This window comes from Mesocricetus auratus, unplaced genomic scaffold, assembly GCF_017639785.1.
Source record: "Mesocricetus auratus isolate SY011 unplaced genomic scaffold, BCM_Maur_2.0 Super-Scaffold_100015, whole genome shotgun sequence".
NCBI lineage: Eukaryota > Metazoa > Chordata > Mammalia > Rodentia > Cricetidae > Mesocricetus > Mesocricetus auratus.
The window spans coordinates 46,178,258-46,199,796 of NW_024429198.1; the positions used below are offsets into that span (position 1 = coordinate 46,178,258).

Consider the following 21,539-nt stretch of genomic DNA (forward strand, 5'->3'; position numbering starts at 1 on the left):
GTCAGGATGCCCTTCTACTCAAAAACATCCTCCCAAGCTCTCTCTTTGTTGCTCAGCCCTGCTCTTAGGGAACCCATGTCCTCTCCCTTTGCCTCTACTCCCCATCTCTGGTATTCTTCAGATACCCGAGAGACTGACAGAAAAGGGGAGATGCTGCCACACTTGCAACCCAGGCTCTCCTCCAAGGTCAGCGCGTGAGACCTGGGCTTGGATCTCTCCGAGCTTGAGGAAGAGAGCAGCTGGTATCTGTCCTGAGTCTCTGAGTGTACTCAAGGATGTGCCTTACAGTTGAAGGAGATAAGGGTCCCTGAGGACAAAGGATACTATAAAAAGAGAAGATGACAGCTGAACACAACAGTTTGGGACAAGGAAGTCTGGAGAGGCCTTATTAACCTGGGATATAAGTGGGGTGGTGGGAGGGATCCCCCAGTAAATCTGACCAAGGCCAGTAGATGTAGGGATTCTAGGTCAGGCCCAGGTTTTTCTGACATGTCCAGTAGGGAGTTTCTTAAATACTTTAAAGGAAGGATAGAATGTCGAAGAAAAGAGCAGTTTGACCACTGGGGAAGGATCTCACAGTCATCATTAGGCAAGGTGGTACAGGCCTGGGCTCCCAGCACCAGGGAGCTGAAGTGGCCTTTCAATGTGTGTGTGTGTGTGTGTGTGTGTGTGTGTGTGTGTGTTGTGTGTGTGTGTGTGTGTGTTGTGTGTGTGTGTGCATATACCACATGAATAGCTGCATCGTACATCTGCCCCATGTGCAACTGTGTGTCTAGTAGGTAACAGAGGGAAGAAAGTAAGTCACAAGGATTCTACACTGGGCACGTGGCTGGGCGGTAAGGCCATTGCAGGAGAAGCACAGACGGCAGGAGGCAGTGGCCTCACCTGCAGACAGAAGTGTCCGTTTGCCAAGTGAAGGTGCACCCTAGCGGGTGGAGACACACAGGCAGAAAAGAGTTCTTACGCAAAGGGTCACGACACTCCCTGGAATGGACAGACGACATCAAAGGGGGACATGTCAGAAGAGGCTCAGGGAAACAAACCAGGCATGGCAATAACCGTGAGTTGGACAAACTGGGGGCTCTAGATCCTAGGGAGGAGCCAGATGCATCTGAGAATCCACATTTTTTGTGTGTGTCTCCCACAGCCACACTCATCTTTCGTCTGCCTCACTGGCCCAGCTGTGTGCATCTCTAAGCCCTCAGAGGTCCTTGCTCCCTCCAGGAAGCGGCGGACATTGCCGGGCTTCTGCCGCAGCGTGGGCGGTCATCGCCTGCTCTCGTTGTCGTTCGCACTCTTCCGCCAAGATCCTAAGCCTGGAGAATGGGGACCGTTCTCACAGCCCAGCAGTGCCAGGTAACGAGATGCCGGGGAAGCAGTTGCTTGTAACTGACAGCATATGCAATACCCACTCGTACAGTTTGCGTTTTTAAAAATACACCCGCACTCTGCACCAGAAGCTCCTCTGCCCTTTTTAGCTTAGTCACAGCTTTGAGAATTCTTCCCACGACAGACCCTTTCTCTGTCGGGCTGGCATTTGGTAACTTGGGCAGCCGGAGCTGAACCTCATTTTGTGCTCACTTGGCTTTTTGAAAACTTCCCCAACTGGTCTCTGTCATAGCTGGTGTCCCCAAGTCTGTGTACCCCTAAGTTATGAGAATCCATCTCCCTAGAGATCAAGGTGCATTCCTGCTGGCATGCCATGTCTAAGCGCTGGACTCTGTAGGAGCTCATCATTCTGACGGCCAGGGTTGTTTCTTCCGCTCAGTGCCTCAACTTGGCACAAAATGCAGGGGCTTTGTACCAGCTTTTCCAGCAACTCTAATAGGAGGCATCAGTTCATGATGCAGTTATCACAACTCCGTTTTGTGTTCCTGCAGTGACGGGGCTGTTGGTACGGCTCAGTTGATAGAGTGCTTGCATAGCATGTATGAAGTCCTGAGTCTGATCCACAGTGCCACATAAACTGGGTGTGGTGGCTCACACTTGTAACCCTAGCCAAGAGGATCACAAGTTCAAGGTTACCCTCAGCTACAGAGACTGGCATACACCAAGGCAAGCCAAAGCAAACACATAAAACCAGACCAGAAGGTTGCATTTGGAAGCAGAAAGGCCAGACTGATGATGGTGCACACCTGTGATCTCAACCCTTGGAAGGCAGAGGCAGGAGGATTACCACAACTTTGAGGCTAGCTTGGGCTATATAGATAGACAGAAACACTTCACTCATGCATACATGCATGTATGTACCTGAGTGTGTATGCAGAGTGACAAGTGCCTCACAGAGGTTGGGGTGACATCACTGCAGTTGTCTGAGCACTTGCCACACGCAAGGCACAGAGAGCTCTCTGGTTGTAGCATCCTTACTTCTGTCCTGCAGCTGATTTTCCTGCTTGCGGAATCTGGGCCTTGCCTTTGACTGACTGTGGGTGATGCTAAAAGGGTGTTTCCTGTGGGAGTCCTAGAGGCAGATGACCCGCATGGAAGCTATATGCCACCCATGGCAGTAGAAGTCAATGTTCTACTCTCTCATCTCTGTCTATTGTCACTTCTCCCATAAACAGAGTCCAGAATTGGGCTGCCACAGATTGACTTGCGGAAGTGATGACATTTATCCTAGAGATAAACAGGGCCTTGCAGGCATGTGGTGTCACAATATTCCACTAAATAGACAATGGTTGGGATTCTAATTTCATATGTAAATCTTGAGGTTTGATACACACACACACATACACACACACGAGAGAGAGAGAGAGAGAGAGAGAGAGAGAGAGAGAGAGAGAGAGAGAGAGAGAGAGAGAGAGAGAGAGAGAGAGAACAGCAGAGTCTAGGAGGGAACATGGGGAATATTTCCGTCTTCCCACGTTGATTCCAAACTTGAATTTCTGCTCCAATTGGAAAGAGGCAGACAACCAATGGTACCTATGTGGAATATTAAGAAATTCATCTATAGCTCCCCATTTTTCTAAATTGCTTGGGAAAAATACATTCAGTTAAAGAAAAAGACAGCACTCCATCAGGAAACAGACTGAGATTTGATGACAAGCAGAGACAAAAGTGGTCTTCAAGGTCAATTAAGTAGCATGAAATTCTGGAAGGTAGCAGAAGTTTCCACTGGAAGAAAAGTGAGAGAGCCCTGTGGAAGATGCTGCACCCGTGTCTGTGATCCTGTCCTCCTCAGCCATGCTACTGTTCTCCTCAGCCACGCTACTGTTCTCCTCAGCCACGCTACTGGAACCCACGAGAAAACAAGCTCATCTGAAAAGGGCAGTCTGTGGGAAAGAGGAGTCAGGAGGGGGGGTGCTGGTGTACGTGCGTGCGTGCGTGCGCGCGTGTGTGTGTGTGTGTGTGTGTGTGTGTGTGAGAGAGAGAGAGAGAGAGAGAGAGAGAGACATGCCTGTCTTGTTTTTAAGAGTGTGCATTATTCACTTTATGTTCTATAACAAAACACTTTCAGACAGGTTAGCTTTAAACAACAAATTTATTTCTCATGATCCTGGATGATCCTGGAGGCCGGGGACTCCAATATCAAGGTGCTGGGCACTAGAAGTCTGCGCAGACAGCCACCTGCCCGCTGTGAGCTCAGCAGCTCTGGTGGGTAATCAATACTGACTGGAGACTGGTGGCTGTGTCTGTGAGGGTGCTTCTGGGGGCGTTAACTGGGATGGGAAGTCCCACCCTGAGTGTGGGTATGATGCATCTGAGGGCTGAGGTCTCAGACTGAGAGGGGGAAGTCAGAAGGGCATCCGCATTCAGTGTGCTGAGCTCCGTGACAGCAAGTGAAGCATGATCAGCTGCTCACACTCCAGCCTTAAAGGCCAGGCTACTCCTGCTGTCACACCTGCTCTGCCATGAGGAACTCTGTCTCCTTGAGCTGCCATAACCCTTTCTTACCTTAAGTTGCTTTCCTCTGGTATTTGTAACAGCAATACCTAAAATAACTAACGCTGTCTCTTGATGCAAAAGCAGAGGAAACAGGTCTCTGCTGCTAACCAGACCAGATAACGACTCTAGGCCCTTATGACTCTATTTTGCCTTAATTGTACTCCCAAAGGCCAGATCGTCAAGTATGGCCACCCTAGACATCACCCTTTATAATAGCCACAAACAACATAAAATACCTTGAGGTAATGCTAACCAAACAAGTAAAGGATCTGTATAGCAAGAACTTTGAGTCTTCAAAGAAAGAAATTAGCCTGTACTCTTGGGGGAAGGCCTAGCCCCTGCCCTGGATGAAATGACAGACTCTGGAGATCCTCCATGGAGGGCCTCACCCTCCCTGGGGATCAGAGTGGGCATTGGGTGGGGGACTGGGGGGCCTGGTGGGAGGAGGTTGGGGGAAGAGGGGAGGGAGAGGGAACTGGGATTGATATGTGAAGAAAGCTTGTTTCTAACTTAAATTTTTAAAAAGGAGGGAAAAAAGAAAAAAGACTTCTTGAATTTTTGAACACACACACACACACACAAAACAAGAAATTAAAGAAGATACCAGAAAGTGGAAAGATCTCCAATGCTCTTGGATAGGTAGGATCAATGTAGCAAAAATGGCAATCTTGCAAAAAAAAAAAAGTCTGCAGATTCAATGGGATCCCCATCAAAATCCCAGCACAATTCAGACCTTGAAAGGACAATTCTCAACTTTATATGGAAAAACAAAAGGCCCAGGATAGCCAAAACCACCCTGTACAATAAAGGAACCTCCGGAGGCATCACCATCCCTGACTTCAAGCTCTATTATAGAGCTATAGTCCTGAAAACAGCTTGGTATTGGCACAAAAATGGACAGGTAGACCAATGGAATCAATTGAAAACCCTGATATGGACCCACACATCTATGAACACCTGATTTTTGACAAAGAAGCTAAAGTTATACAATTGATTAACTTCTTATCCTGTCACCCCCAGAATGAAAAGGAGACCCTGGAACACTGCTTTGTAAGATTGAGGGCTGTGCCTGGCACAGACAAGACAAAAAAGAAGCCACACAAACAGAAAGCAAAGCACATATAAATCATGTCTAAATGAAGAGATGATTTTAAAACTACATTTGTTTGTCTATTGTGAGGATCTGGGCGCATGTGCTCTAGAACACACGTAGAGGTCTTGCAGGAGTGGATTCCTTCGTCTTACGAGGAATTGTCCGAGGATTGAACTCAGATCCTTGGGCTTGGTGGCTGCGAGTTCCTGTATCCATGGACCCATTTTGTCAGGAACAGATTTTTTTTAAATGGCACCAATTGGCAGAATTATGTGATAAACTGGCATCATCACTCACGTCCTTAGGATGGAATGGGAGCCTCAGCCAGGAAGGACCAGGGGGTCCAGGAAAAGGAAGGAATGGCGGCGGTGCTGTAGAACTGGGCTGAGTCCTTACTCTGGGAGGAGCAGCAAGGAGCAGGGGGAGGCGACAAGAGGGAGTAGAGGAGGGACTACGGGTAGCGAGTAGGTCCAGTGGAAACTGGTGGGAGACTCACGCGCTCTGGTCAAAAGAGGAAGGCTGTAGTGGCAGACAGCCCAGGTGGAGCAGCGGCAAACGGTAGGCACCTCCCACCCTCGCGCTCGTGTCACCGGCTGCGGGTGGCCACCTCAAGAGGAAGTCGGAGGTACTGGACTCTAGCTCACAGAGGCACCGCGACATGAGTCGGCTTTAGCTGGTGTGTTCCACAAACAAGGATTCTGAATGGATGGGTAGCGAGATACAATAAAGCGCTCCACAGTCCGCTGAGTTTGAAAAACACCAAGGTCGAACATGACCCCTGCATAGTACAAGCCTTCCAGAGACTTTAAAACATGTGGAAAAGAGAAAGCGTACAGTGTGCTCCCTGAGTGTGCCTGGCTGACAAATCCTGTTTTGCTTTGTTCCTGAAGCATCTCTAGGGTTTAGTTTCCTTGAGAATAGACATTTTCTTTTTAGAATTATTTTACGTGTGTGTCTGGTGTGCCTGTATGTGTGTGTGCGCACCACATGTGGCTAGTGCCTGCAGAGGCCTAAAAGGTGTCAGATCCTCAGTGCTGGAGTTACTCAAGGCCGTGTGCCATCGTGTAGGGGCCGGGAATTGAACCCATCCTCCGGAAGAGCTGCCAGTGCTCTTTACCACTGAACATCCTAGAACGTGTGTTCTGAGAGTGGGGTTCTGGGAGCAGTGGTGGCCGGTGTTCGCCAAGGCCTGTCTGAGATGCAGATTCTCAGGCCCCCTCTTCTGCCACTCTGGGAGTGGAACCAGGAAGCAGCTTTAGGGGCCCCCCAGGCATTCTGGTGCATGCTGGAGTTTGGGAGCCACCAGTTACAGGATGCTGATTGGTACTCACATCCAGCAAAGACTTTGTTAAGGGCTTGGCTGGGTCGAGATGAGGTCAGACATTATAGCCGCTAGGGTGAAACTGAGAGGAAAACCGTGAGTCCCATGGCAACGTGCAAATGACCGGATTGCGAATTTTAACGCTAACCTAGGCGATGCCACCTTGTCATGCTGACAAACGCTTTTGGATGAATGGCTGTTCTGGAATCATTCACACTGTTTGTCCCTTTGTTAGCATGAGCCAAGAGAGGATTCCTTCCTCCATACTTCTTAGGTTGGTGGGGGCACAGACAGAGGTGAAAGCAGACTTGACGTTTTTCTTTTCCTTTCTCCATCAGCCTTTGTCAGAGGCATCAAAAAAGGGAGAAAGATTTGTTTTCTTTGTTTTGTTTTGAAACAGTGTCTCATGCTAACTAATCTTGAGACCACCATGTAGCCCAGGATGACCCTGAACTCTTCTACCACCAAAGCAGTGGGGATTGCAGGCAGTCTGGACACAGTAGTTCATGCATTTCTATAGTTCGAATCCAGGGCTTCCCAAATATTAGGCAAGCATTCTACCACCTGAGCTATATGCCAGCCCTGGGAGAAAGAACATTTGTAAACTCCATTATTAGCTCTTGAATAACCACAAACAGATCCTACGTGTGGCTACACAAATTCATAATCTCGGCTTAAAAACAATTATATGCTAAGAGCTTTGTACATCCATCGGTTTGGAGATACTGTACCATCTTCATAAGGGTACCAAGTTAACACAGAAACTTAGCAGAAAATATCTTTTTTTTTCAGCTGTTAAAAAAAATGTATCTGTCCTACTCCTAGTGGGGGTAATTTAGAATGTTCTCCCAGGCATTTATAGTTTGCAGAAGAGCTGTCAAAAATAACTGAAGCACATGAATATTGCAATTGTACAATGAAAGGAAAAGAAGAAGAAAAAAGAAATCTAGGGGCACATTTTCAAAAGCAAAATCTGAATCTATGTCTGAAGTCTGAAATGCATTTAAATTGCATTACATTTTATGTGCTTTTGCATTTAGGTGTGTGTATGCTCATTCACATGTGGGCAGTTTCTAAAGTTCAGAAATAGCAACTTGAGAGAATTGATTCTTTCTACTCACCAAGTGGGTCCTGGTGACTCACACATTCTTTAAGGTGAAGGGATGACCACGGAAGACCCTTATGTAGAATGAATCAGTTCAGCTTTCCTTCCTTCCTTTCTTCCTTCCTCCCTCACTTCCTCCCTTCCTTTGTCAAATCAGACAGGGTTTCCCTGCATGGCCCTGGTTATTCTGGACCTTGCTCTGTAGACCAGGCTAGCCTCAAACTCAGAGAAGATCCCACCTCTGCCTTCTGAGTACTAGGATTAAAGGAGTGTGCCACCACCTCCTGGCCTTGGTTGCACTTTTTAAGTGATTTGAGCTTCAGCTATAAATATTCATAGTTTCTCATGTGTTTCTACACAAAGACGCATCCGAAGCAAAAGAATAGCATTGTGCAATGATCTGCATAAACACAAAAGTCTGATTGCAAGGGACAAAATGATAAGAACCAGCCCTGATTGCTTAAGGTGCAAGTTTGCAGAACTTCGATTCCACCTCACGTTCTCAGTTCTGACTCACGCACCAACACACACGACCTGACCGGCAGGGTACCCATGAGTCTACCGGTTGTGAACTCTCATGGTTTTTCCTGCTTAACAGTGATAGATGAACTGGTTCAAGGTCAGATCAAGATCTGGTTTCCTTCAGAAAACCACCTGCTTTTTATACAGCGAGTGTGACTTACGAAACCTTGGAATGATTCATCGCTTCTTCCCCTCAGATCTATGACACATTCCAGCCACCCATAAAGAAGACTTAATTCCGAAACTCTGGCTCTCCTCTGGAGACTGAAGTGTCTAACCACTTCATTTGATGATAGCACAGGCTGCAGAGTCCAAACCCACGAAAGCTCAGCTCCTAAAGCCAGCCTTGCCTCCCAGACTTCAAAGGCGATTTGCATTGTCAGTCAGTTTATTTTTGAGAGGGGTCTTGATAAAGGTAGCACCAGACTGGCCTTGGACTCAGAATTCTCCTGCCTCCGTGTCCCAAGGCCAGTGCCCCATATCCTCCATGTCCCAAGGCCAGTGTTCCATGTCCCACGCCCACCCCCAGGTCGAGGAAGGATTAAGTTATTGTGTACTGCATGTGACTTCCTTTTGTCATTGTGTGTTGCCAGAGCTCATGTGTAAGAGTTGTTTTACTAGCTGTCCCTGTGAATGACAGGAAGAACTTGTGGCAGAGTGTTCCAGCAGTGCTGAAATTTGGAAGGAGGAGGCAGGAGGATCAGAAGTTCCATCATCTCCACCTATGTAGTGAAGAAGACTTAGCAGTCACCTGACTTCTCCTAACTCCTTAGCAGTGGCGAGTCTAGGAGAGAAGGACCCTCTCAGGGTGTGGGCCATCCAGGGCCTCTGCTAACAGCTCAGGTTTCTGGAAATGGCTAACAGGCTATAAATGTCTAAAGACCCCTCATTAAAAATGTAGAGAGTATTTTCTAACGTTGATGATTAATCACATACAACTAGAACATAATGCCCATACACCCTCACTGCTGATTTCCCGTATCTGCAAATCAAGGCCAGGTTCTCAAAGCACCGCAGCTTAGAGGTTGACTCACAGTAGGATCGCCACCCATTTGTTTACCCATGTCTGAATATGAATTATAGCCAATGTAATGGTGCTTCTTTTGGAATCTTCTCTCACCCCCACACCCTACGAAGTCTGTTGCCTCTCAGGCTGGCTCTAACTCCCTATGTAACCAAGGATGACACTGAGGTTCTCATTTTCCTGCCTCCACCTCCTGAGTACTGGGATTACAAAGCTGTGTCACCATCTCTGGTTTATGATGACCAGGGGGACCGAATCCATGGGTTCCTGAGCGCAAGGCAAGCACTCTCCCAACTAGGCACACTCTCAGCCCTTGGGCTGTCTTCCTGTGGTTTTTATAGGTCAAGACTTAAATATCTCCCCATTTTACAGAGTGGCTGGGATGAATTAATACGTGGGAAGTACTTAATGAAGCCAGATTTATGGTCATAGAGTTAACAGTAGACTCAGGGTTCCAAGCAACTGGAAGACCAGGTTTCCAGTACCCCACAAGGCAGAACTACAAATAACTATTCAGGACCGGGTAGCGCTTTTCCCTTCATGCTGGCCCATGAATACTTAAAGCTGAGTTATATCTTTATTAAATTCTAGATTTCTGGTGATAGCTGGTCTCAAGTCTTTCCAGTGGAGCATGTGATAATATTGCCAATGCTGGTGGATAATAGCATTTTTGTTGAATGCATTAGGCATTCAGGATACACACACACACACACCTCGTCCCAGATAATTCCCATAGTCAATGGATGCTAACAATTGCATACACTTTATCTCTCTTCCCTGGCCCACTGCCCAGGAGGAAATGGGCTACTTGGAGGTGCTGATGTTTCGAGTTTCGAGATGAGCCTCAGTTGTTCCCATGGAGGAGCCAAAGCAGGTTTTAAAAGTTGGCAGATTTTAAAAGTTAGCTTTTCTCAGAGAGTGGGGCAATGCCAGAGAGAAAAAAACCGGAGGCTTAGCAAGATCAGTAGTGTGCGTCACTGCCATCTGCTGGGTGGAATGGGCATCGCACCAGCTTCGGAGCCGCTCTGCTGAGTAAGAATCCTGATTCCCAGGCTGTGTTCAAAACAGGGTGGGGTCAGAACAGAGTGGCATATCTGCGGGTCTTCGAACACCAGTTCTAGCTGTGTGCAGGGTTTGGTAACGTCACGAATTTGCACAGGATGAATATCCTGTGAGCAATCAAGAAGGAGAAGGGGACCCGGTACGTAGTCTAGCATGCATGAAGCTGCGAGTTCAATCTCCCAGCGTGGTTTATGCTAGTTGTGGTGACACACACCAGTAAACCCAGCACCCAGCACCCAGCACCCAGCAGGAGCCTAAGAAGCTCAAGGTTCTCTTTAGCTACCTGAGACCCTGCCTTTAAAAATCGAAACAAAACAAAAAGTAAAAGAAGCAAAGTTCCCTGATCAAAGTTTGTCCCAAATGATTGATCTAGTTAATCAGAAAAGGCCGACAGCCATCAGGCCAGGGCATCTGGCGGAACATGGATCCTCTTGTCAGTAGCAGAAAGGGCTTACAGGAAGGCAGAACAGCATCTGGCTTCCGATTCTGTGTCCATGTACTCAGAAACGCTGTGTGCCTCAAAGAACTGGGTCTGGTAGTAAGCACTGACAACCTCAGTACCTGAAGGCAGAAGCAGGATGGTCAGGAGTACAAGGCCAGCCTTGAGTAGAAGCAAACTGGAAACCAGCCTGGGCTACGTGAGACTCAGACTCAAGAAAACGATGTAAAACACACAAACAAAACATGGCTGCAGAGATGGCTAGGCATTCAAGAGCATGTGCTGTCCTCTTGAAAACCTAGACTTTGGTTCCCAGCACCCACATGAAAGTTCATAACCACCTGGAACTCCAGTTCCAGGGGCTTTGACACCCTCTTTGGGCCTCAGAGTAACAGATACCCACATACTGCACATTCATTTATTTAGGCACATGGGCATACATAAAAATAAAACTCTGAAGAAAAAATAGCAAATGGGAGCTCAAAGGTTAGGAGCACCTGCTGCTCTTCCAGAGGATCAGGGTTTGGTTCCCACCCCAGGGTGAACAGCTCACAACTGCCTGCAACACCAGCTCCAGGGAATTGGAACCTGCTTCTGGCCTCTGTGGGTATACACATACATAGATACGCATAAACAAAAAATGAAAATAAATGTTCAAAGCAAAACCCGACCTAACAAAAAGAACTGAAGAGACGAGGAAAACAAATACAGCCTCTGGTCCTCATAGAATATGCCATCTTCTGATGCCATCTTCTGCACGATAGGCACATGTGCCTCACTTAGTTCTCAGAGTAATCCTCAGGCCACTACATCTTCTTCATAATCATCGCATACTGCTGCTGCACCTCCTTTACAGTTCTAAACACCAAAGCTTAGAAAAATGGAGTCAGCGAGGACCACAGAGTTAGAAACTGATGGAGGCAGGCGTGAACACGGTATCATGGAGCAGGAAGGGGGGGAATTGTTAATACCCTGAACTAACACGGTGTTTGATTTCTTTCACACGTAGATTCTTGGCTTTATGTGCATTTTCTGTTCCGTTAGCTACAGGTTTCCAGCAAAGTGAAACTGGTACCCAAATAGTGATGATGACAGTACATGCTCAGGAGGGAGGGGCCCATCAGGAAGAACCTCCCTGACTCTAGCGAGCGTTTGGAACCCATCTAGCTAATGTTCTCTCCAGTCCAGAAGGCTTTTCCCTGGTGGCAGCCTGTGGCAGCTTGCTCTGAGTAGAAAGCAAACCCTCATTTTGACTGACTTCAGAGCTTTACAAGTGGGATGTTCTGATGGCAACGGTCCCAAGCCACTTTGTTTGTATTGTGCTTGTATGTGAGGGTTGCATACATAGGTGTGTACGTGTGTGGGGGCATGTGTGAAGGCCGCAGTTGGTTATCTGGTATCTACCTCAATGGTTCTCCGTCTTATTTTTTGAGAGTCTCTCCCACTGAATCTGTTTTGGCTAGATTGGCTGACCAGTGAGCTCCTGGCATCGGCCTCCACCCCCGCCCCCATGGCTGGAGTTATGGGTGAGAATCATCACACTAGTCTTTTATGTGGGTGGGTGTTGGGGACCCAAACTCAGGTCCTCATGCTTGTGTGGAAAGCACCTTCACCCACTGAGTCGTCTCTCCATCCCCTCAAACCATTTTGATTTTTTTCCTTTTCTCTTATGAATGGGATAGCAGAGGAAGGAGTCGGGGAAGAGAACGAACAGGAATTGGTGGCAGAGCAGGGATACTCTGCAGAGTGCCTCTCAAATATGCTCAGAACCAGGTGTGCTGGGAGACAGAAGGAGTTCTCTGAGATTAAGGCTAACCAGATCTGCATAGTGAATTCTAGACCACTTAAGAATTTCACATAGCAAAACCATAGCTTTCACATAAACCCTCCATCTCAAAACAACCACAATAACAAAACCTCGTATTAGCCCGGTGGAGAGTGAGCTAGGAATGTTCATGGAACAGTGAAGACATTAACATTGAGGTTGATTGTGGTGATGCATTACCATGAAAATCCCTGTCACATCCAAAGGGACTGAAACTTTTGCTGGACCCAATAGCCAAAGTTAATAACATACCTTAAAGTCACTTAAGACAAGACTATTATCCTAATGCCTACTAACTTGTTTATTTAACCTACCTTTAAGAGAACAATGTAAAAACCAACCATGGATTTCCCATATAATCAACTTTTATAACCTAAGCTAATGCATAGCCGTAATCTTAAGTTATGTATCTTCCATGCCCCAGACCCAAGAGTAGTGTGCGTGTGTGTGTGTGTGTGTGTGTGTGTGTGTGTGTGCACGCGCGTGCGCGCGCACGCGCTATGGTAATGAATGCTGGAAACAGAAAACAGGCTAAAAGCAGCCTTAGAAAATGAACACTTACCACAAAGGCTGGAAAGTGCTGGACAGTATTTGCTTGTTAGTGAGATCAGCTAGGGCCAGTGACTTGTGAAACTCTGTTAAAGATTTCTGTGTTGTACCCTTCCCTTGCCCATGTAGTGCTTACTGTCCTGTTGAGTAAATACACAGCACAGCCCTTTCTTAGGGAAGAACAGACACAGACGTGAAAGGACAGACACACATGCACACACACACAGAGGGGGAGGGAGGAAGGGACGGACAGACAGGCAAGAAGGCAGACAGACAGACAGATGAGGAACAGACAAGGCAGCATTCAAGCAGGTTCAGATTCAGACCCATGCAACAGACAGAAATGACAGAAGACACAGGGAGAGAAAGAATTCAAATCTAGCCTCACTCTTGATTAAATCACACCAACGGGAAGCTTAATAATTTATTTTCCTTAATTCAATACCAGCGCATTATTGGTGACTCTGAGTTTATCATTAACACTCTCCACCTGACACATCTGATAGTTGGTCTACTGGGTTAGAATCCCTGCTCTGTCACTCCCCAACTTACACGACCTCATATAACCTTTGTAAATAGTATTATTTGAGGGCTTCAGCGAGGTATGGTGGATTTGCTCCTCTTACCCATGGACATTCGCAGTGTCTGGGCACTCATAAAGCCAGGACACAGGGGAGTAAGCAGTCAGAATTGGGAGGCTCCTCCAGTAGGGTGTGCCTTGGGGTACTTGATGTTGATATGGCTGAAGGGTGGATATTTATCTAATTAGATTCCGTGCCCCAAGGCTACCTGCATGAGAACCATCAGGAAAAATGTCTTAGGGAATCTATCTGTCTATGAAACCCCCATGAAAAGAATGGTATTCACATTGTTTCCTGGAAATACCTGAAGCCTGAATTTTCGGAAAGGAACCCCAGCGTGGAAGTTTCTGGAAGAAGTACAACCAGAAAAGGGACATAATATTTTAAAAGATTTGTGATAGACTTCTTTAGTGGAAATTCCCTTCCACAGCAGCACATTTTGATGCTGAAAGCAAAGCCACTTAATGCCCAATTCTAGATTATTTTTTTAAAAACTAGCGAGCAGTCAGTAAGTTGGGTGCTGCTTTGGTGGTGAATAAGACACGGGATGAAACGATTCCCCAGCTGGTCCACATTTTTTGGGAATCTAGACATGAAGCAGTAAGTTTTGGAGAAATAAGAACAGATTAAAAGAAGGAACAAGATATCAGAAGTACCAAAATGTTCTCTCATATAGAAATATGAAAAGGTTGCATGGAGATCAGGCTAGTCAAAGGTCAGTAGAGGAAGCCCAGATGCCTTAGGGATTATTATAGCTTGAATTTAAAATGTCCCCCAGCTGGCTCATGGTCTGGGTTTCGGTCTCCCGTGGATGAAGGTGTTTTAGGGGATTGCTTAGAATGTGGGTCTAGGTAGTAGACTGGTTAAGTAGGACCTTTGTAAGTTGTACCTGCTCTCTGGCCCCAGTCCTGATTTCTGTAGTTCCAGGTTAGCTACTAAATAAATAGTTCCCACAGGAGCCTGCAGCCTCAAACTCTCTACCATCTCTCTCTTGTTATAAGTTGAAACCCTCTGAAACCAAGAACCAAGACGCATGTTTCTTCTCCTAAATTGCTTCTGGCAGGGATTTTTGCCCCAGCAACATAAAAGTCACTGCAGTGGTAGGAATGGCCCCATAGGCTCATAGCTTTGAGTGCTAGGTCATGAGAGAGCTGCTATTTGACAGGGACTAGGAGGTGTGGCCTTGTTGGAGGAAGTGTGTCACTGGGGGTGGGCTTTGGACTTTCAGAGGCCCGAGACATACCCAGTGTCTCTCTCTTCCTGTTGCCTCTGGATCCAGATGTAGAAGTCTCAGCTAACCCTGCAGCACCGTATCTGCCTGTCGCCTCTGGATCCAGATGTAGAAGTCTCAGCTGACCCTGCAGCACCATATCTGCCTGTCGCCTCTGGATCCAGATGTAGAAGTCTCAGCTGACCCTGCAGCACCATATCTGCCTCCATGCTTCCTTACCACCATGCCGACAATGGACTAAACTTCTGAAGCTGTGAGCATGCCCCAGGTAAAGATTTTCCTCTGTGAGAATTGCCATGGTCATGGTGTCTCTTCACAGCAACGTTCTCTTAGAACGCTGTTGACTAAGACAGTCACCTATACAAAGGACAGAGGCACACAAATCTATCTAAGCAGGTGACAATCTGAGGGTTATTTGTGCCATTACAAGTCTTTCTTTCTCCGAGTGACATGCAATGATTTTGTTATTTGTATGTGAATGACTTTAAAAGCCAGAGCTGAGCAGTTAATTTTTTAAGAAATATTCATTCAGTCACTTTACTTATGTGTGTGAGTACTTTGCTTGCTGCAGTTTAAAGTTCGCCACGCGCAATGCAGGAGCTCACAGAAGCCAGACAGTATGCGACATTGTGAGCCAACTTGTGGGTGCCGGCAACCAAACCCAAGTCATCCGCAAGAGCAGTAGGCGGTCTTAACCACTGAGCCATCTCTCTAGGCGGTCTTAACCATTGAGCCATCTCTCCAGTCACTGAGCAAATGATTTTTCTAGTAGTTTAATACCTTACTATTTAAAAATTACTAACATAAATTTATCATGAACATTACCAGACTTCATACATGTACACAATACATTCCATTCACCCCATTTCCTTGCCTTGTCCCCCAATTCCTGACATCCCCCCTTCCCACCCAGTCCTGCTACATTCATGTCGTTTTAAATGACCCAGTGAATGGGATTAGACTTACAGGGTCACGGGTGTGGGGTATTTATAGAAGCACGGGCAGCTTGCCAGTCGCTACACCACTGGTTTTATGAGATACTTGACACAATGTGCGTTACATGACACAGACCTGATTTTGTTCCAGTAGGTTAAACACAAGCCTCTCTCAGTGATGATCCCGGCTTATCAGAAGCTAGTTAAGCAGACCTCACAGGGTGGTTCACAAAGAAAAAGAAAAGGGGGCTTGGAGGACGTGAAGGGCAGGCAGAGGAGGGCCTGACGGACTGCAGACACCGCACAGGACTGTGGGGCAAATGGAGCAATTGAAGAATGACCGGACCAGATGCCTGGGCTGCCTTTGTGAATTCAGATCCACTAGGTGTGAATGAGGCTTCTCATTACCAAGCCCTGTGTGCCAAACGCCATCCTGCATTTGATCAACACGCCCTGCATCCGTTTCTTTTCTTGCTGTGACCAAATACACAGGAGAGTATTACTAAAGGGAGTGAAGGTTTGTTTGGGCTTACAGTTTGCGGGGTACAGTCCATCTCTGAGGGAAAGACATGATAGCAATGGCTTTATGGTGGCAGGGGTATGCCCATGGGCTCCCCACACCCTTACATCTTGCTTGAGCTGCTTGCAGGGAGCGGACGAGAAGCAGGGTCAGGATATGAAGCTGGGAGTCCATGCTCAGTGACCTAATTCCTTAAGCAATGCTCTGCCTCCTAAAGGTTCCAGAGCCATCCAAGTTTGCAGCACCAGCTGCCATGTACTTGGAGGACATTTCACAGTCAAGCCACAACACGCCTCGAACTTTCTGCACGCTCAACACTTCTCCCTTCTTAGTGACCTATGACCAACTCTCCCCTAGGCTCTGCAATACTTGCCTTCCAAGTGAATCTCAGCTTTCTTCTGTGTCTGCTTCTCCTGCCACTAGCTACATCTACTCTCGCCTAACCCACCATGATAGCCAAAGCAAGGGTGGCACATGACCCACTGAGGACTGTCTGATCATCTGCCTGCGTGCTTCCAGATTGTTCTTCCAGTGCACACACTTCGCCATGCCTCTCCCCATCTTTCTGGCCCGCCCACCCCTTGGTATTACTCTGAGGGTTAAAACCAGGTCTCCATCCTGCAGCCCAGATCTTCCACCTGCCCCTCCAACAACCAAGTCTCAGTTTCTAGAACCCTCTCTGGAAATCTGACCCCAGCCTTTGCCACTTGCCCGTCTTTGCTTCATCCACGAAAGTCTTTCTATTCTTTGAAAGCATTGATCTCTATCAGCTGTTCAGAATTCACTTAATGTCTGTCTCTGAAATCATGGCTCTGCTCTGGGCAATCGGGGCTCTGGACGCCTTTCCTCACCACGGTGTCCCCAGCATCTAACAGAGTTTCCTGTACAGCCAGGCAAATAAACATTGGTTGAATAAATGGATGAGCTTAATGGCAACAGGCTTCAAAAAATGACTCTTGCCAGGCATGGTGGCACACACCTTTAATCCCAGCAGGTGGATCACTGTGAATGAGTTCCAGGACAGCCATGGCTACACAGAGAAACCCTGTCTTAAGAAATAAATAAATAAATAAATGGCTCTTAAAAAGTAATCTCATCTTACTCTTTGCAGAGCTCTCAAGCCAAACTCTTCAAACGCAAAGCATTAGTTACCTCTAGTACATTTTTTATGAATGAGAAGTCAGGGAGCTATTACTGTTTCCAGGGAAGTCCAGTTGTTTCTCAAGCCTGATCATGAGGAAACGCTAAAATAAGTGTACACACTCACATGCAAACGCTCTTATTCCCAAGATGCTCCATCTTGAGGATGGATAAATGTTTTGTCTATTGGGAAACGTCAAATCATAATGGGGAAAGTTCAGGAAATGCAGTTTGAAAAGCAACTTTAAGAACCTCGGTTGAGTGACGTGACAGGGATAAGAAGGGAGAGCTGAGCACATTTCAGGATGCCACAGTACTCTGTTGAGGTTAGAAATATCAAGACCAGAAAGCGTTATTTCCTAAATGCAGAGTCAAATGGAAGTTTAATTTCAGAACACTCTCCAATGAACACAACTTTCACGTTTTATGCTTGCATTTTAAAAGAAATTGCTTTGGGTAAGTAATTTGGTTTTGGCAAGCCTAAAATGCAGGATTCAATGCAAACTGACCAGTACATTTTCACCAGTCAAAAGACGTTACAGTAGCTGCTTTCCAAATGCTTGGGTAGCAGAAAATGGACAGTAATTACTGACTACTCTCCTCCCAAATAAAAGCCTCACATCCGATATGGAGAATATGGGAAGGCATAATTACTTATGAACTAGGCCTTTACTGGGCATCCTTACTATACAAGGTCTGGCGAAGAATTACATACCCACCAGTTGTAATGCTGGAAGAGAGACCTCTAGTGTGTGCTCCGGGACTTTATATTGCACTTCGGGCATAATTAATAGAGTAAAAACCACTGCAGTCATTTTGCATGCTGTGGTGGAAGATTCCCCCCCCCCCAACTATCATTCATACTTAATGCATCTAGAGAGTTCTTCACAGCAAACTTTTTGCCTCTTCAGTTACATTCTCCTTATACACAACAGCCCCATTCCATGAAGTTTCTCTGTGATTCGAAGTTTTAAAGTTCCAGGGTCGCCTTTGTCACCTCATTAGTAAACACTTAACCTACTGCCATCCTTAAGTCACCAAAGGCATCAGCAGGACTCCTACCCAGCTATCCCCTTCCCTGAAGCCATGCCTCCAAAATGTAAACAGGAGGAATATATTGGCTTCTTGCCCACTATCCGCGAGACAAATGGACTCACTGCTATTTAAAATTCACCAAGTCTGCTGGCTATTAGTTCCCACAGCCTCCCATACAAGCAGGTGAATTCCTTGATGTGGGCTCAGATTTAATGAATCATTCCATGGCATCAGCCTCAGCCTTTAAAAATCCTTTATTTTCTTCTTTTCCACATTAAAAACATTTGAGATACACACAGAAAACGCTTCCCCCGGAACGCACACACATAACATACGAAACAGGAGGTCTCTTAAGGAGTCTACTGCTGAGAAGGTAAAAGCATTTTGCTCATTTTTAATTTGCTAAAACAATCCAAGCATGCTTGGTACCCAGAGGGTATTCTCAAATAAACTTGTATCTCTGGCTGCCAGCTTAGTTGATTGAAAACAGAAGGCAAACGTTTCTTAAAGAATGAGTATGTTAAACTGTTGTGTCTCCCTGAGTGCCACCAAGGATGCGCGTGCACACACACACACACACACACACACACACACACACGGCGTTGAGGGGGTTGTTGCAAAGATTTGCTTGAAAGCAGTCAATCCTAGGGTCTAAACGGTAGTGTAATATTTGTACCAAATTATTTCTGTCTACTGCGTTGTCCCTCTTAGCCAGGAAGCCAGAACCAGGAAGGTCCTGGACAGTTCCTGCGTGCTATTCCTCCACGTACAAAGCCGACTGCCCCACTGCAACTTTGCTAACTTAGTCCGCTCCGGCCCAGCCTGCCCCGAAGCACAGTGACGGTGAAAACGTGTTGACAGTGGAAAATCATTTCCACGACAGCCTAAGTGCTGGAAAGCACAAAGGAGATCCCCGTCGGCCCGCGATCGCTAGGAAGTTGCTGTGTGCAGGACGCCTGTGCCAGGTCCAGGTGAGGAGTCCCCGCACCACGGGTTCGCCCTCCCCTTCTTGGACGTTCAGGGGCTCCACCTCACTTTGGAAGCAATTCACCACAACGCACAACCCGCCCCGTTCTTTTTTTCCAGGAGGTGGGGACTCTTTTATTTTCCAGCCAGGTCCCTCTTGGGGGCAGGAGAGGAAGCGCACTCCACATTTCCAGCAAGAGGGGAGGCAGGCTGGGGGGTGGGGAGGAAAGAGGTCAGAAAGGAACCAAACTGCCTCCCTTCCTCCCACCTCTGCGCCCCGGAGCGCCAGTTCCGACCACGCACACCGGTGGCAACCAGGAAACTCGGTCCCTTTAAGGGAACGGTGGCCGCCAGAAGAGGAGGAGGGAAGGACCGGGGCTCCGGACTCCGCGCGGCTGGCTCCCCGAGAGGGGGCGAACGCCGAAAAGCCACCATCGTTACCTGCGGCGACCACAGCCTTCCCCCACCCCAGCGTCCCCAGCCCGCGCTCGCCTCCCAAGGAGACTTCTTAATCCCAGCTCTCTAACAGGGGAGGAGGTGGGGAGGAAGAGGAACCGGCTCTTTTTAAAAATAAATGAAACATTTGCACCCAGGGAGGGAGGAGGGGAAATGGGAGGGGATGGGAAAGGGCTTTAAAGGCGCCCGAGTGGGCGGAGGCGACGAATCTGGATCAGCCCGGGTTGCACGCGGGATGGCTCTCGGAACCAGCCGCCGTTCACAAAAGGGTTCGGCTCAGGAGAAAGGGGAAGGGAAAATAAATAAAATAAATAAATAAAGCGCCCCGGGGCCTGATTCGCTCAGCAGCCACAATGGCGTCTTTGAGCGGTTGTCCCGGGGGGGCGCCGCCAAGGCTGGCTGTGAGCAGGGCGACGGTCCCAACCCCCATGCGATCGGCGCCGAGCCCGGGGCGCCCCGGGAAGAAAGGACGCGCGCGGCTGGCGGGAGCAGGGTCTGGACGCGGGGTCCGAGAGCCGCGGGGCTGCGCTCCGAGACGCAGGATCCGGCCGCGGGGGCACTCCCCACCCTACCCAAGCCCGGTTCGCGCGCCGGCTACGGATCCCCTCGGAGCCCCGGCCTGGGCTCCTGCCGCCTCTGCCCGCGCCCGCTCGGCTCCCTCTGCCAGGAAGAAAACCCGAGGAGCCGCAGCCGCAGCCGCAGCCGGTGCGAGCGGATCCCCCAGCCTCCGTCCGCGCCCGGCTGCGTGTGTGCGAGTGTGCCGCGCTCTCGCCCCATGCCTGGCACATGCGTAAAAGCGAGTTGCGCCCAAAGTCCCAGCCATACCCTCCTTAGCAAATAATAACAAACCCAAACCGTCAGATCTTACCTGAAACATTGAAGCACAAAGTCTCTCTCCAAGTCCCCTTTTCCTTTTCCTCTCCCCCCTTTTCCGATTTCTCTCCCAGCGATCTGCTCGCCTCGCCACACCAGAGAGAAATGCAATAGCTTGGCTAAGGTAGACAGAACAAAATACAGAGGAGAGTTGCTCCAGGGCTTTGAAACCCCTCAAGGCAAGGATCAGGATACAATTAGCTCGCGCCTCTACCTCTAGTCCAAATCTCCAAAATAAAACTTAAATCAAATTAACCGATCTCAGGGTGCACAGTTGATCTTCAAAAATAAAGCTTTACATAGACTATAGAGAAATATACATATAGGAATTTTCCCCAGATTTTTTTTGTTGGAAAAACAGTCTCATTCCAGCCTCCAACTTGCTTTTTACTCTCCTCTTGCACAGAAAAGCTGATTTTAATCGTTGTGATTAGTTTTGATGTAACGTGTCCGCGGGCGATTTCTACAAATGGATGGAGTGTTTCTTTGCCAAAAGAGGGAAACGCAGCAGATGATGACAATTATAAGGATTGTTGGTCGTTTCTTTTTATTTGTGTTTAGGGCTCTCGCTTCACTTTCTCGAGTTGACCTGACGTTGCTGTGACAGGAAGGTCGCACAACTTGTTGATGAGGCTCGCCGCCCTGTCTGATCAAAGGCTAGGTGATAATTTGGCAATAGAACAGCATGATTTTGGTTCCTTTGGCGACATAAATGTCCCAAATGACGTGGATAAAAATAAGCACATGCAGTCTGCTTTGCCCCAATCAAGTCTGAATCAGTGCCTGAGGGTGATACACAAACTCATTTCGAATGTTCAACCATGCAGAATTGTAAAAAGATTGAAGGAGTTACACTACCTTTTTTTAGTGACAAAATTAAAAGAAAACAAAACCTAGCATCCCTACCATTTAGGTTTATTTGATCGACCTTCTGAACATACCTGCTGTATTCTCCCTGCTTGCCTCCCCCTGGTACC

General features: G+C 47.6%; 1 protein-coding gene and 1 long non-coding RNA gene across 3 annotated transcripts in view; one reads left to right on the forward strand and one right to left on the reverse strand.

The window, feature by feature from the left end:
• The window catches only part of Kctd1 (potassium channel tetramerization domain containing 1), a 196,493-nt gene extending 175,836 nt beyond the window's left edge, over positions 1-20,657 (reverse strand). Inside the window, exon 1 of the mRNA XM_021234967.2 lies at positions 20,558-20,657. Within this exon, the coding sequence (XP_021090626.1) occupies positions 20,558-20,566 (9 nt within the window). The 5' untranslated portion in view covers positions 20,567-20,657. The remainder of the gene's footprint in view (positions 1-20,557) is intronic.
• LOC106022262 lies at positions 1,066-19,822 on the forward strand. 2 transcript variants are annotated; one of them, XR_005881681.1, is made up of 3 exons: positions 1,066-1,356; positions 14,686-14,905; positions 18,979-19,822. It is a non-coding gene; the product is annotated as an uncharacterized LOC106022262 (long non-coding RNA). The 2 variants fall into 2 exon arrangements; XR_005881682.1 differs by lacking the exon at positions 1,066-1,356 and adding an exon at positions 5,373-5,536.
• Positions 20,658-21,539: the final 882 nt, after the last annotated feature.